This window comes from Dunckerocampus dactyliophorus, chromosome 8 (genome assembly GCF_027744805.1).
Source record: "Dunckerocampus dactyliophorus isolate RoL2022-P2 chromosome 8, RoL_Ddac_1.1, whole genome shotgun sequence".
In the NCBI taxonomy this organism is placed as follows: Eukaryota; Metazoa; Chordata; class Actinopteri; order Syngnathiformes; family Syngnathidae; genus Dunckerocampus; species Dunckerocampus dactyliophorus.
In genome coordinates this window covers 25302388-25318039 of record NC_072826.1, presented here as the reverse complement: position 1 = coordinate 25318039, position 15652 = coordinate 25302388, and the positions used below count along the sequence as shown (strand labels likewise).

Below are 15652 nucleotides of genomic sequence, written 5' to 3'. Positions count from 1 at the left end.
CTTTGGTCTTTTTCCCCCATTATGCTGTTTTTTGTTTTTTACATTTTCCAGATATTTCAACTTCCTTTTGAAATAATCTTCGTAAATGCTGTTGTCGTAATAACTTTTTTAAATTTTCCAAAAATTACAGCTTTATTTTGTTTTGTTTCTTTCTCATAATATTATGACTTCATTTTTTTTTTAAATATTAAAATAAATAAGGACGCACAGCACAGAAAATGAACAAATGATTGAAATATTTAGAGAGGGAATTCCTCCTAAAACTGCAACTTTTTTTCCTTGTTACAATACTTTTTTCTCTTAATATTTTGATTTTATTCTCGTAAAATTCCAGCTTTTTTTCATTTCTCCTGTTTCTATCTTCTTGTCGTAATTATGACAATTATTATCACCATAATATTTTGACTCTTGTACGTAACTTTTGTAACTTTCTCGGCAACTTAATTTTCCAAAAATGGATTTATTCGTTGTTTTGCTTAATTTTCATAAAATTGCAACCTTAAAAAAAAGTCTTCCTTTAATATTTCAATTTGATGCTACTAAAATGACATTCTTTTTCCTCATAACTCATAACTTTGTTCTCATAATATTTGTAATTGATTTGTGTACAATTGTTGTGCTCTTAATGAATCAATCCATTTATTATAATAAAAATTTTATGAATGATTACTTTTAGGATGTGCCGCAGGTTGCTCTATCGAAAGATGATGTCTTTTACATCTGTTATGAATTGTGGCGTTCATCATTGATGCTAGCGAGGAGCAATCGCATTAAATAAATGATGCGTCTTTCTTGCGTAAACAAATGTCGCAATTGTGCCGTCTTTTGGATCATTTTGAATGTTTGTGTTTGTTCCTGTTACGCACGGTGTCAGTTATCATCAATAAGGATGGGATGCGAGGAGCAATCGCATTACCGTCATTCCGTGAGTCGAGTATGTTGCGTGTGTGTGTGTGTGTGTGTGTGTGTGTGTGTGTGTGTGTGTGTGACATGGTGCTGGCCCACCTTGCTTTCAGCATCTTTAATGTACAAAACGTATCAAAGTGCCCACCCCCCAGGCCTAAAACACCATCATATAAGAAGTCAACGAGAGGGAGGGGGGTGTCAGGGGGTTGTGGGGCTAATCCCAAAACCAAATTCAAGCCCTCTCCTCTTCTTTCATGGCCCCCCCCCATCCCCCATGCCTGCTAATCTCTTAATTGAGGCCTTTTCTAATTCTAATGGCTTCATTACAGAGCTGCAGGTTACACAACACGAGGCGTGTAAACTGAGCCGTGTGTGTCTGCGAGGATGACATTAGAGAACACACACTCCCGATACCACACGCTCATGGAAAGGGTTGAGCAAAGAGGAGTGTGTGGGGCGTCTACTACTTTCTAATGTCCTCTCACGTTCATGTATGGGAAGACACACACACACACACACACACACACACACTGTCTTCATACAGTCCTCCTCATGTTGACTCATATTGATTATACGGCAAAAAGTGAAATCCAAGCAAGAACTGAAATGGACATAAAAAAAAATACAGTAGTACCTCAGTTTTCCTTATCAATCCATTCCAAAAGAGTCCTTTGAAACCCCGATCAATTTGTCCCATAGGAAATCACACACAAAACACATTTTATAGACAATTTTATAGAATTATAGACAGTTTTACATGCAGAAAAATGTGAAATAATTCCACTGAAATGGATAAATGAACGTTTAACATCACTTTTACCTTTACGGAAGTCTCTTCTTGGCAAAGACGGTGATGAGCGGAGAGGGGGGAGGGGGAAAGCCGAGGCGCACAAAAAGCGAGATAACATCGTGCGTAAAAACGTGGAAGTCAGTGAGACGTTTTTTTTTTCCCCCCCTCAGAAAAATTACTTTAGGGTGTACAAAATTGTATTTGATAAAACGACATCATTTCTACATCATAAAACTCACGATTGAGTGTTTAATAACTTTTGTTGCGTAAGATTACGTCTCGTACGTTTATGTAAGATTCTGTATTGATACGAATTCTATCGTAGCCGTAAAAATGACTTCAATTCCGCTATGAATCTGCTTTTTTCCGTATCGTACCCCATTCTAAAAACGCCAGTGCATTTTATTAAAAACAAATACAAGTTTGAATCAGCACATGCTGCTTCCCAGCATGCTTTGCCGGACTGCTTTGTAAATGGTTCCTAATTTGACATATTTAACGTTATGTCATATTTTGTTTGTCGTTCCATGTAGCGTTGGTAGTTTCCCTGTGTGGATTTACTTCTTTTATCTCTTCTGTTCTCTCTTTATATGACACCATGATTATGGTTCGTGTTATGTGTTGTTATCCCCCCTCCATTTTGCTGTGCGACCTTGAACAATGTTGTAATCATTGTTAATTAAGTGCAAATGGCAAGCTGCTTTATATTTACAACAAAATGAAAACATAAAAAGCATTTACCCGTGCAATATGCTAAAGGGCAGTTGCACATAAAAATGGTACAAATGAATGTTAGAAGGAAATCAAATAGATCATGCTTTATTTTTCCCACATAAGAAAGAGCTTCACGTGCTGTACAGTGATCAACTTTAATTGGAATATTATCCCGCAAAAGTTACGAGGATTTTTCACAGCGAATGATGCTACGAGGAAGGATCTGGCACTGCAAAAAAAATACAAACGCAATCAAATCGGTTTTGTTGCTGAACTTTGACACACCCGAGATTCTAAGCAGCAACAAACCAAAAACACCCTTTATTATTTGAAAAAGAATTCATTTTTTGGTGATTTTTTTTTTTTAGGATTATAAAACAGCATATTTGAAATGCTTAAACTAGCGTTTCAAGAGTTAAAATCCGAAAAAGGAGTGAATGTTTTGTAGTTTCTTCTGAAGTTAAACGTTCATTAAAAACTTTGCATGGTTGTCGACTATAAAAGTCGAGTATAAAAATAACAGTTGAAAAAATTGGACGAAAAAGAGCCATGAGCTACCAAAATGATGAAGAAAAACTATATTGAATATGTATGAATGGACATAAAATGTCCATCAAGGTTAAGGTAAGTTCATCAGTCTAACAAAGTAAAAAAAAAATCTTGTTAGTATTTTTTACCTGGATTTTCAGGTATTTATTTTGGGATTTTCCAGTGAATATTAGCCTTAATATGAAAAATATACAATTCCATTTATACCAGCATGAATGTGTTTTTGATGTCTCAAAATGCCAGTGTACTTCAGCTGACAATTCTAACATGAATAAATTGAAAATGAACTAATTTCTCACATTTTTGATCGATGTCAGACGGTGTCTTAGCTCAGAATGAGAGCAAAATGTCTGAGAGCCAAATTCTTTTGGAAGTTTTACGACTGGATGATGTCATATAAAAGCTATTTGCTTCAAAAGCATTCCAATGAGTTTTCTTCGCCGTGTATCAATAAATGATCATAAATGTTTCATTCCACCCAAAAGAGAGGAGACACTCGAGCAGAGAGGAGTGAAGAAGTGAAAGTATGAGAGAAGCCACAAATAAGCAAGTTGAGAGTAATAACTGTAGCGTCATGGCAGCGTTATTAATAATAGTAGTAGTTTAATACGCAGCACAAATGAGCATACTGTAAGTACATGAAGTCTAAAGGTATGAACGGCACAGGTGAGTCAACGTTTCTCTTCAAATAGATGAACAGGTTATTCCGGGACGCTTCCAGCTGATCACTTTTGCTTGTTTGAGGAAAAAGCCGAACTAGTTGAGCATGAATAACCAGCAAATCCTTTGTCCTGTCGTTTCTAATTTTCCCGTTTTACTGCAATTTCCCCTGACTTTGTGGATTATTTCAAGTCATTCTGATGATATCTACTGTGGAATGTGGATCATTTTGAGTCTTGATATTTTATTTCTATTACCAATTGTGCGGCTTATCATGAAGAACTTGCGAGGAGCGATCGCATTCCTGTCTTTCTATGGCTCCGCTATACGGTACGTTTGCGTGGTGATTTAGACAGCTCCTACTAGCCGAACGTGCCGCGCTTCAGGTGTAAAGCGGGTCCAGGCACGGTACGATTGTGCTGAGTGTGAGTGCACCCTGAGGCTGGTATCTGGGGAAGCTCCCGCGTGAGCGAGTCCAAACAGGCCTCGCTGGGGTGTTTGTCAAGCCGACCGCTCGTCCGTCATCGTTAAGCAACACCGTGGACTTGGCAGTGCTTGATGGCCGACCCTCCAAATCATACTTGGACATAAATACACTCAACACGCTCAGAGTTTAAGTTGCCGAACATGTGAATCAATAAAAGTTTATGTTGCCTTAGCCCAGGGGTCACCAACACAGTGCCCGCGGGCACCAGGTAGCCCCCCACGACCACATGAGACGCACGCAGGTCTGCTTTTCATTCAGGTTTTCAGTTAATAATGTGAGAACACTAGAAAGAAAAGCATTCTGAGACATAAAATGTGAGTTGTGGATACCAGCATTTTGGGACTGTTTTGGTAAAACAAGCATATTTGATCTGTTTGGGTTGAAATAAGGTATGAAAATCATTTCTACAAAAATGAGTAGCTCGTGGCCATTTTCATTTTCTAAAAGTAGCTCTCGCAAGAAAAAACGTTGGTGACCCCTGCTGCCTCAGCCGCTGATCAAAACCATCATTTGTATTCATATTATCAATAACGATGGGAGGAAATAATTATGTCCCTGGTGTTAGCGCTAACGTCGGGATGTGTACCGAAACTGTATGCAAACGTCGATGCAAAAACGAAAAAGTAAGTAGCTAACAGTTTTAAAGTGAGGAATAGTAACTTGCACTCGTTTTTCCGCCGCTGTCCACACCAGCAACACGGCACTTCCTCATTAGCCACCGCTTACGGCGCCGTGCTTTCACAAGCACCACAATTCTCAACACCGTCACACAGCACAAGCAGGTCTCTGCACTATCTTCATTTTGCTCAGTTTTATTCATTGTTACGCTAGTGTGATGAAGGCACGATTGCGTATCCGTGATCAATTTCTGCTCCAATTGTGTGGAATGCACGCGCTTAAAATACTGCAAATCTTATGATTTTTTTGCCCTTTATGCACACAACAGAGCTGTAAGAGACTCACTGCAAGTTATCGCCAACGCTTGATTGCAGTTGTTGCTGCTAAGGGGGGCCCAAACAGTTATGATATTATTTATGACTTGAGAATGTAAGAATGTAATTTTTCCTTTAATATTTCAACTCTATACTCCTAAAATGACATTATTTTTCCTCATAATATTATGAGATTATTCTCGTAAAATTGCAACTTTTTTCTCGTTGGAACACGACTTTTTTCTCTTAATATTTTGACTTTATTCTCAAAAAATTACAGCTGTTTCCCCCCCATTTCTGCTGGGTTTTTTACATTTTCCAGCTATTTCAACTTATATTTTCTAATGTTTTTCTCATAATTATGACTTTATTCCCATTATAGTTTGACTTTATTCTTGTGACATGATGCTCATGGTAATGGTTGAAATTATTTTGAACAAGCAGACAAGTTACATTGGAATAAATTGGAATACATTCCCAGTTCCACATGTCCCAAGAGCAGTAGGAAGAAGCAAAGCTTATTTAATCCTACCCCCTCTCCGTTTCACATCAATTACAACACATTTGTTCACTTCCTGTATTCCAAATGTACTCTTTGCCAATTTTAAATAGGAAAATGATCAGGCAATATAATAATGTAGTACAATAGTCAAGGTTTAGAATCACTGTAAATAAATGATGTAACAGTCAGTGATGAAAGGGTTATTAGTTGACAGAAACATGGTTGGATGATGAGTGAGTACAGACTGCATGTAAGTTGGCCATACTGTAGCATTGTATGTGCACCGTGGTCCAGGACTCTTCTTCCTTGTACTTTGTAAACATCAACTGCTTGTACTGTGTGCATTGTTTGAGTGCTTTACTCAATCTGTTCCATAACTTGATTCCACATTCTGATGTGCTAAAGGCGCGCTCAGTGTTTTAAAGTTACATTTTTACCTAAGGTCCTATTTCTCCTCTCTTGTTGAGAAGAGCTGTATTACGTTTTTGGGTGGCAGGTTATTGTTTGCTTTACTGCAGGATGTGGCAAACTTACTAGAACTTTTTCCGCAACCAAATTTTCCAAAAATTAAAACTTTATTCATTGTTTTGCTTGTTTTTGATAATATTACAACTTAAAAATTTTTTTTATATTTTTTCTTTAATATGTCAACATAATGCTACTAAACGACATTATTTTTCCTCATAATATTACGTGATTCTCTTAAAATTACAACTTTTTCGTGTTAGATTGTTAAAATTTGGACTTTATACTAGTAAAATTATGGCGGAGTTTTCCATTTTTACTGATGTTGTTGTTGTTTTAAGAACATTTTTTGTTAAATTATATTTTTATAATATGCCTCAGGCCACAAATGGCCCCTGGACCACACTTTAGACACCCCTGAGATAGAGTGTCAGGAAGCATTGGTGGTAGTGATGACCTAGTGACCTAGTCTGACCAAGGGTACACACTCGGAATGCCTGATCCTAACCTTAGAAAAACCTCTGCAATATACTCAGTATTTGTGGTATCATTGCCAAATTTAGGTTAGGAGTCAAGCTATGACCCAGGGGTTTTTTCCAGTCCGTACCTCCAAACTGCTTATTTTGAAGGCATATGTTTGTGGGAAATATTTACGCAAGCCTAACAAAACAGTCAGTATTCTGAATTTGGGTCAATAGTGCTTGGACAGATTTGGACTGCTGGCTTTCAAGAGCGTCCAAAGCCATGCCTCCACTCCAAACGGTTCAAAGACCACAAACCACAGAGGCAAAAGTGTGATAATGGGCGCCCGTGATTATCTTAGCGTTGTTAAAGCGCTGAACGTCATCCGTGTGCGTGACTTTCTCATAGGAAAATCACACCAACGTGACTTCAAGGCCCACCAGCCTTCAATCTGTCAAAGCTTGTTTCTGTGCAGACATTGTTTTGTGGACTACAGCTGCCAGGTCAGGTCCTGCATTGTTGAAAGCGGCTGTCAATCATGTGAAGTCATTCATAAAGAAAACAAACACGATGATGTATAAACGTGCGCTCACAAAGCCCACGCTAAGCACACAAACAAACGGACAGGGTGAGAACGGGCACAGAGCATCCAGAGGAATCTGCCTCTTCCTGTGGAGAGAGCACCGTGATAACACACGAGCGGCTGCCCTGATAAGAGCATGCACACACACACACACACACACATACACACGCACACACACACACACACATACGCATGCACACCCACACGCACACACACACACACACAATGTGTGTGATGGACAGAATGAGGTGGAACCACAGAGTGTACTCACACTGAAGGCTGCCAGTCCCGGCCCAGGCAAAGGGGTCCAGGCTGGGGAAGAACGGCGGGGCCTTGGCCAGCATGCAGGAGCCCTGTGCAGACATGTCGTAGCGGGGCCGCGGGGCCAGCCCCAGAGCCTCCATGCAGTCAAACATGCCGCTTGTTTGAGCTACAAAGTGTTCACTCTTCAACGCTCCTCCTTCTTTCTGCTCTCAGGTCACTTGTTGGTGCCTCAGCTCTGTAACTGATCTCAGTTCCCCTCTCGCCGGCTCTCTGGGCCTCTCACTCTCCAACCGCATGAGCACAGAGGGGAGGAGGCGGGGTCCAGGGAGGAGCCGAGGTGTGTGATTGGCCGCACGGAGAACCCCGCACTTTCCCTCCCAATGGTCTCCTTCAACCTTTTCCAGCCTCCTATTTCATCTTTCAAGGCGAACCAGTGTGCTTTCATTTGGAATCTTCTTCTTGACTTGTCTTTCATTTTTATGCAGTGACTTCAGAAAGAAACGCTGGCTTTGGTCCAAACACAAATAAACAAAAACCAGTTTGGAGGAAGACAGCAAAGTGTACATCGAGATGATGATGATGTGCTGCTTGTTGGACAACTGTTGCTTGGCGAAGTTGATTTTTCTCCACTTTTGCTGGCAGTTTTACAGAGAAAACCATTAAAATTCATCTATCATCTTGCTTCTTCATGCCTAATAAGACCCAAAACTTAGTTTTCTTTAAAAACGCAGCTAAAAAGATTACATGGTTCCAGAATTTATATTGTGTATATAAAAAAAATATAAAAATTTCACAAATGTCACAAGGCTTTGTAAAATAAAATAGAATAAAAATAATTAGGTGATTTAGGTATATTAAACACAAAAAATAGAACGAGAACATTTATGAGGAATAAATGTAACATATATATAATATAATGTGTAAAGAATATAAAGAAAAATATAAAGAAAAATAACTTAACAAAAATGTGGGACGTGAACTTGAATAACCTTGAACTGTTTTCAGTGAAATGAATGCAACTCACTTTCAAATTTAGCACAATAAAACCCACTAAACACGTGGAGATGTTTATGCCTCACACATTTGAATTTTATGCGTATTTGAGTACTTTAAAAAGCGTTCGAAATATGAGTAATAACAATACTAATAAAATAATATAATAATAAACACTGAAATCCGAGCAAGATTCAATTTGACTTTCCAAAGCCCCATTTGACTTGTTCTCACTTGTTTCATAGTCCTGGTCTGTTCTGCATATATATATTTATGGATGTATATATGTGTATGTATATACATCTATATAGATGCTTATTATAAGTCATTTTCACAGTAGGTGTTTTCTTGCAAGAATAAAACAAGTTTCATGTATTTGTATTTGAAGTCATGTCTTTGTGTTTGGCTAACTGATTCAATTCCTTCAATCAGGTCCAAGTGGATTAAGTTAGCAGCTTATTGGAGTGTGTGTGTGTGTGTGTGCATGCGTACACATGTGTGCGTGTGTGTGTGTGTGTGTGTGTGTGTGTGTGAGGTGAGGCGACACGCGGGCCTGCAGTGTGAATAGTTTGTATACTAGACAGCTTCACTCTCCTCCCTCCACTCCTCCCTTTCCTTCCCTCCTTCAAGAGGGATGAACTCTAGGAGAAACCCCCACTGGGGCTGCAACACACACACACGCACACGTATGCGCGCGCACACACACACACGCACATACACACATGCACTCTCCCAAACATGTCATGCCTTTGGCTTTGTACACAATAATAATTCTTATTTTTGTTTGTGTTTCGTTCTTTCCCCCCAGAGTGAATACATTTATTTGTGTTATTATTTGCAAGTTAAAGGGAAGCTGCGCTCCGCTTCACACATCTGACCCACGCCTTTTTTTTTTTTTTTCCCCCTCGTACCTGTCTTTCAACATCATGGCCGGGCACACAAACACACGCTATAATGACACACTGCAGGGAGCAGAGCGGCACAATAACAGCCTGCTGAGCTCTCTCCACACCTTGAGACAATTACCCTCCCCGCCTCCGCCTTGCTGCCGCTGCTTTGTGCGTGCACACAAACACATAAGAATGTGAAACAAACACATAAGAATGTGAAACAAACACATAAGAATGTGAAACAAATACATAAGAATGTGAAACGTATACATGGGAATGGAAAAAAGCAGCCTCGCTTTTGATCACTTCTACCAAAAGTTAAAAAATAAACCCAAGTTGCTTTACCAACGTATCCAAATTGCAGCACTTTTCCTTCATTTTTCCTCCACTTTTTATATTTATTCTCACTGTGAATAAATAAACTGTCACTTGTATAGTGCTGTTACCACATTTACTTACTGCTGATGCAACATCGGGAGGAACCGGGGGTTCACTATCTTGCCCAAGGATACGTCAGAGTGGTCTTGGGAGGACGAAGGATCGAACCAGCAACCTTAGGGTTGGGAGACGACCACTCCACCACCTGAGCCATGCCTCCCACCCCCCCATGTTACTTATCCTGACTTTTTCATTTTTATTTTATTTTGTGAATATTTTATCCTATATTTTAATTTATATTTACAATGTTTTTACCATACCATTCCATACCATACCATACCATTCCATACCATACCATACCATTCCATACCATACCATACCATACCATTCCATACCATACCATTCCATACCATATCACACCATACCATACCATATCATACCATACCATTCCATACCATATCACACCATTCCATATCATACCATACCATACCATACCATTCCATTCCATACCATATCACACCATACCATACCATACCATACCATATCATACCATACCATTCCATACCATACCATTCCATACTATTCCATTCCATACCATACCATACCATATCATACCATACCATTCCATACCATACCATACCATACCATACCATACCATATCATACCATCCCATTCCATACCATACATACCATACCATACATACCATACCATACCATACATACCATACCATACCATACCATACATACCATACCATACATACCATACCATTCCATACTATTCCATTCCATACCATACCATACCATATCATACCATACCATTCCATACCATACCATTCCATACCATACCATACCATATCATACCATACCATAACATACCATTCCATACCATACCATACCATTCCATACCATCCCTGCTGTGGGATTAATAAAGTACTACTACTACTACTCCATTCCATACCATACCATATCACACCATACCATTTTATACCATACCATACCATACCATTCCATCCCATCTCCATTCCATACCATACCATACCATATCACACCATACCATTCCATACCATACCATTCCATACCATACCATACCATCACATACCATACCATAACATACCATAACATACCATACCATACATACCATACCATACCATACCATACCATACCATTCCATACCATTCCATACCATACCATACCATCACATACCATACCATAACATACCATAACATACCATACCATACATACCATACCATACCATACCATACCATTCCATACCATACCATACCATCACATACCATACCATAACATACCATAACATACCATACCATTCCATACCATCTCAATTCCATACCATTCCATACCATACCATACCATATCATACCATACCCTACCATACCATTCCATACCATACCATCTCGATTCCATACCATCTCGATTCCATACCATACCATACCATATCACACCATACCATTCCATACCATACCATTCCATACTATACATACCATACCAGCACTTTAACTGTGCCATCATCCTTTACGCACAAGTGGTTGTGGGTTCTTATGGGTTAAAGACTCCCAAAGTGGTCGTTTCACATTACAAGTGTTCACAATCAGGTTCTTCAGCTATTCATCCCGTCGTCATGTCTGACACAAACACACAGAGCTGAACAATGGCCTCTCTCTCTCTCTTTTCTCTCTCTCAAGTAGAAGTCTCCGCAGCTCGGCCGCCAGATATTTGCACAAAGTCTCACTGCGGCCGTCAGCCGGCACACAAATAAGTCACAAATGTGAGGAGCGAGGCATTCATGAATGTTGGAATGTGCAGCCTACAGAGTGGCAATGGAAACATCTCTATATGTGTGTGTGTGTGTGTGTGTGGGTGTGTGTGTGTGTGTGTGTGTGTGTGTGTGTGTGTGTGTGTGTGTGTGTGTGTGTGAAATGAGTAACTTGAGGCAGAGAGTGGGACTTGTGTGTTTTTCTTTGTGTCTGTCATCAGAGGCACTCAGTTCAAGCTGACACACATAAATGTGCATGTGAACACACACACACACACACGACAAAGAACAAGATGTGACTAGTAAAGAACTACCAAAGGACTAGTAAAGTAACTCCTGAATGGACTAGTAAAGGAACTACCCTAAGGATTAGTAAAGGAACTCCTGATGGACTATTAAAGAAACTACCGAAGGACTGGTAAAGGAGCTCCAAAATGACTAGTAAAGGAACTATCGAAGAACTAAAAAAGTAACTCCCGAATGACTAGTAAAGGAACTACGGAATGACACGTAAATGAATTCTCGAATGACTAGTGAAGTAGCTACCAAAGGACTAGTAAGGGAACTACCGATGGACTAGCAAAGGAGCTCCAGAATGACTAGCAAAGGAGCTTCCGAAGGACTAGTAAAGTAATTCCCAAATGACAAGTAAAGGAACTACCGAAGGACGAGTAAAGGAACTACTGAAGGACTAGTAAAGCAGCTACTGTAAGACGAGTAAAGTAACTCTTGAAAGACTAGTAAAGCAGCTACTGAATGACCAGTAAAGGAACCATTGGAGAAACAAATTCATCGGGATGTCAATACGGCCACATTTAAAATGTTCTTATTTGAATACCCACACAACATTCCACATCAGATCACATGACAAATTTGCTGTGCGTGCATAACTCAGTCATTCCATATGTGTGTTATTGCTAATTGCTGCTGCTATTATGGAAATGAAAACAGAAAAAAAGGATTCTATAAGTGAATAGGCGGCAGGGAGTGTTTGATGTGCTGCACGTCTCACCAGGGAGAGACTCACGCGGATTAATTAGCAAAATAATGAGAGATCACTGCAGCGTTATTTGATGTGGAGGACCGGGCCGTGTGGTCAGGAGGGAAAGCCTCAGAGAAGCATTTCAAACAAGCAACGCGGGACCTTGCCAGCGTGCCTGCAATTAATATTCCAAAAGGCAGCAGCCGTCAAGCAAGTGCTGCAGCTTCATAAAGCTGAGCTACGAACCAAGAGCACCCGCAGAGAACTGGCTGTCACAGTTCATCTAAACATTAGCCACTTCAGATTAGCTGGAAAGCTACGTGCAATACATACATTGAAAGAGCGAGCGTGATATCAAATATTTATCTTTTGGTCAGTGATTCCCAACCTTTTCTATCCCCAACACGCCTAACATAGTTTTCAAAGGTGCCCTATTATATAAATGTACTTTTTAATCATGTTGGAACCGTGTCCCTCATGGACATGATACCGCCTCTGGCTCGTACCCAGCTAGATGAGGCCGCCCCGTGCATACGACCAGCACAGTGTAAGGCAGCAGGCTTCGCTACACATCTTACAAAAGGGTTTTCAGATTAACTGTATGAAGGCCAGGATTATTTTTTAGGATTATTGTCATAATTCAACAAGGTGTATCGAAAAGGACATGAGATTTGCGCATGTGCCCACACTCTTAAAGGGATAGCTCGGATTTTTTCGACATGAAGTTGTATGACATCCCCATCAGCAGTCACTTACCCCCCACTTGGTCCCGTGAGCCCAGTTCTGATCGTATTTCAGTGATGAGAAATGTAGTTCCAGTTAGCTATTGGGGTGACTTAATGTGTGCTATCGGCTGTGCATTGTTGGGTATGTGATGAAGACGGCTGTGACGCTCGCCTCTTCATCCGCTGTGGAACACATACGTAAACAAGACGGCTGCGACGCATGTTCATCACGTACACAGCAATGGACGGCCAATAGCGCCCATTAATACGACGCCTGAGAAAGTAGAGCCGAGCGATTTGTCAGGTTTCATTTTTTTTGTCATGCAAAAGTATTACTCTTTCGAACGCATCTTATTTTGAGAAGCCAAACTCTCTACTTAAGTAAACACAATAACTAACCGGAACTACGTTTCTTATCACCGAAATCCGACCAGTACTGGGCTCAAATGGGGGGTAAGTCACCGCTGATGGACTACACTGCTGATGGGAATGTCACACAACTTCATGTCAAAAAATCCAAACTATCCCTTAATTAAGTCCCGTTTGACACCTGCAAAAATAAAAATAAAAACATAAAAAAACCCCACCAAAATTGACCAAATAAAAAATACACCAACAATGAAGGGATTCTCCCTCGGCCCCCTGCCCAAAAAAGTTGATTAAAACAATATAACAGTGCTGGCCTAAGACTTTTGCACTTTTTTACTGCACATGAATGTATCCTGGTCGCATGATCTTAATGAGAGTTACCCTTTGCTAGCGTAAAAGGAACGACCTCATGTGTCTGCACATCTGTCTTCATGCGTGCTAAAAGTATCAGAAGCAACATGTCGGAGATGTAATCACACGCTGTGCGCTAGTAGCCCTGCTGAAACGTATGCTGCTGTAGGCTCTGCTCAACACACCACTGCAGATCAGATGATAACAGCTGCTGTGGGAACACGCACAATGACACACTTACAGATTGACAGGCATGTTCTGCACGGATCTACACTTTCCATGCACATTTCACAGCATAGTGACGCATGCAAAATGTTTGATTTGGACGGGTGCACTCGCTATCACCTCAGTGCTGCCTTGTTCTTTTTGCACCTCCATCCCCACAGGGAGGAGCGCCATGTGGCTACAAGATTATGCAGCTGGCCGGGACATGACTTCAGAATGACTGCAGAAGGCAAATGTAGGAGCAACACTCAGGTGGGTGTCAGTTACACATACTGCACATGTGTCTATTTATAACCACCACAGTAAATATTAGACAACGTAGGCCGGCAGACTGAATGAACTCTGCTTTGGTATCGAACAGCAGCGTGTTCATACGATCCTGATCGTGCGTGTGTGTGTATGACTGGACCTTAAATGGATGAGCAATTTAAATGTGACCCTAAAGTCCGGGCATATGATAAACACCTATAATATGTGATCACACGCTGGCCTAGTGGTTAGCATGCAGGCCACACAGTCAGAAGATCTGAATTTGAATCTCCGTCGGGCATCCCCGTGCGTGCGTGGGTTTTCTCCGGGTACTCCGGTTTTCCAAAAACATGCATGTTAGGTTAATTGGCGACTCTAAATAGTCCATAGGTATGAATGTGAGTGTGAATGGTTGTTTGTCTATATGTGCCCTCTGATTGGCTGGCGACCAGTCCACGGTGTACCCTGCCTTGCGCTTGAAGTCAGCTGGGATAGGCTCCATATCCCCGCGATCCTAATGAGTACAAACGGCATAGAAGATGGACGGATGATCAAATAATTCTAAAAATGTAACAATTTAAGAAATACAGAATAGTGATGTGTCTAAGAGAACGACAGGAGCCGGTTTGCGTCGTTGGGAGCCAATTGGGAGCTGATTAGTTTTTCCTTGTCTGTGTTTCTGTTAAAGGCGAATGTCATTGGTCAAGATGTGTGCCGGTGTCTCTGTGTCCACACTGAGGGGGGAGGGGCGCGGTAAAACACGCAGTGGCACTCTTTGTTCGTGAGAAATTTGCACAAAGAGACTTTACCCACTTTGACCTAATCTGTCTGTTGAGATGGGTCTTTGTTTTTGTATTTTATAATATAACATTATATTATAATACATTTTTGTAGCTGTTCATTGAGGTTTAAATTCATCTAGACGAAGAATAGCTCTAGCGAAATATAGCTTCAATCAGATGAGCTCCATTTTCAAAGACCGCAAGCTGTCCCTTCTGCTAAAATGTAGGCTTCTCAAATGTTTCATATGGCCAATTCTACTTTATGGATGAGAGTCCTGGACAATAACAGCGGAAACCAGGCGCAACATCGAGGCCACAGAAATGTGGCTTTATCGGCGTATGCTATGCACTCCCTATACGGCACACGAGACAAACGAGGCAGTGTTGCAACGAATGGACCACAAACGACAACTTCTCGACATCATCCAATGCCGGCAGCTCAGTTATGTTGGACACGTCATCCGAAAAGGGAAGATAGAAGACCTAAGTCTTTCCAGCAGGATTCCTGGGAAAAAAGCTAGAGGAGGACAAAGGATCCTGTTTTTACAACAACTGAAAGAGGCGTCCGGGCTACGAACAACGAAAGAAATCTGGAACGCTGCAAGAAATCATCAATTACGTCAG

The 15652-nt window shown here is 40.7% G+C and overlaps 1 protein-coding gene across 3 annotated transcripts in view; it reads right to left on the bottom strand.

Annotated features, from left to right (window-relative positions):
• The window catches only part of LOC129186030 (retinoic acid receptor gamma-A-like), a 59768-nt gene that overhangs the window by 21286 nt on the left and 22830 nt on the right, over nucleotides 1–15652 (bottom strand). Inside the window, exon 1 of one of the 3 annotated variants that reach the window (XM_054783827.1) lies at nucleotides 7322–7869. The exons of the other annotated variants lie outside the window; for them this stretch is intronic. Within the exon in view, the coding sequence (XP_054639802.1) occupies nucleotides 7322–7466 (145 nt within the window). The 5' untranslated portion in view covers nucleotides 7467–7869. Of the gene's footprint in view, nucleotides 1–7321; nucleotides 7870–15652 lie in introns of those variants that run through there. 3 annotated transcript variants of the gene reach the window in all.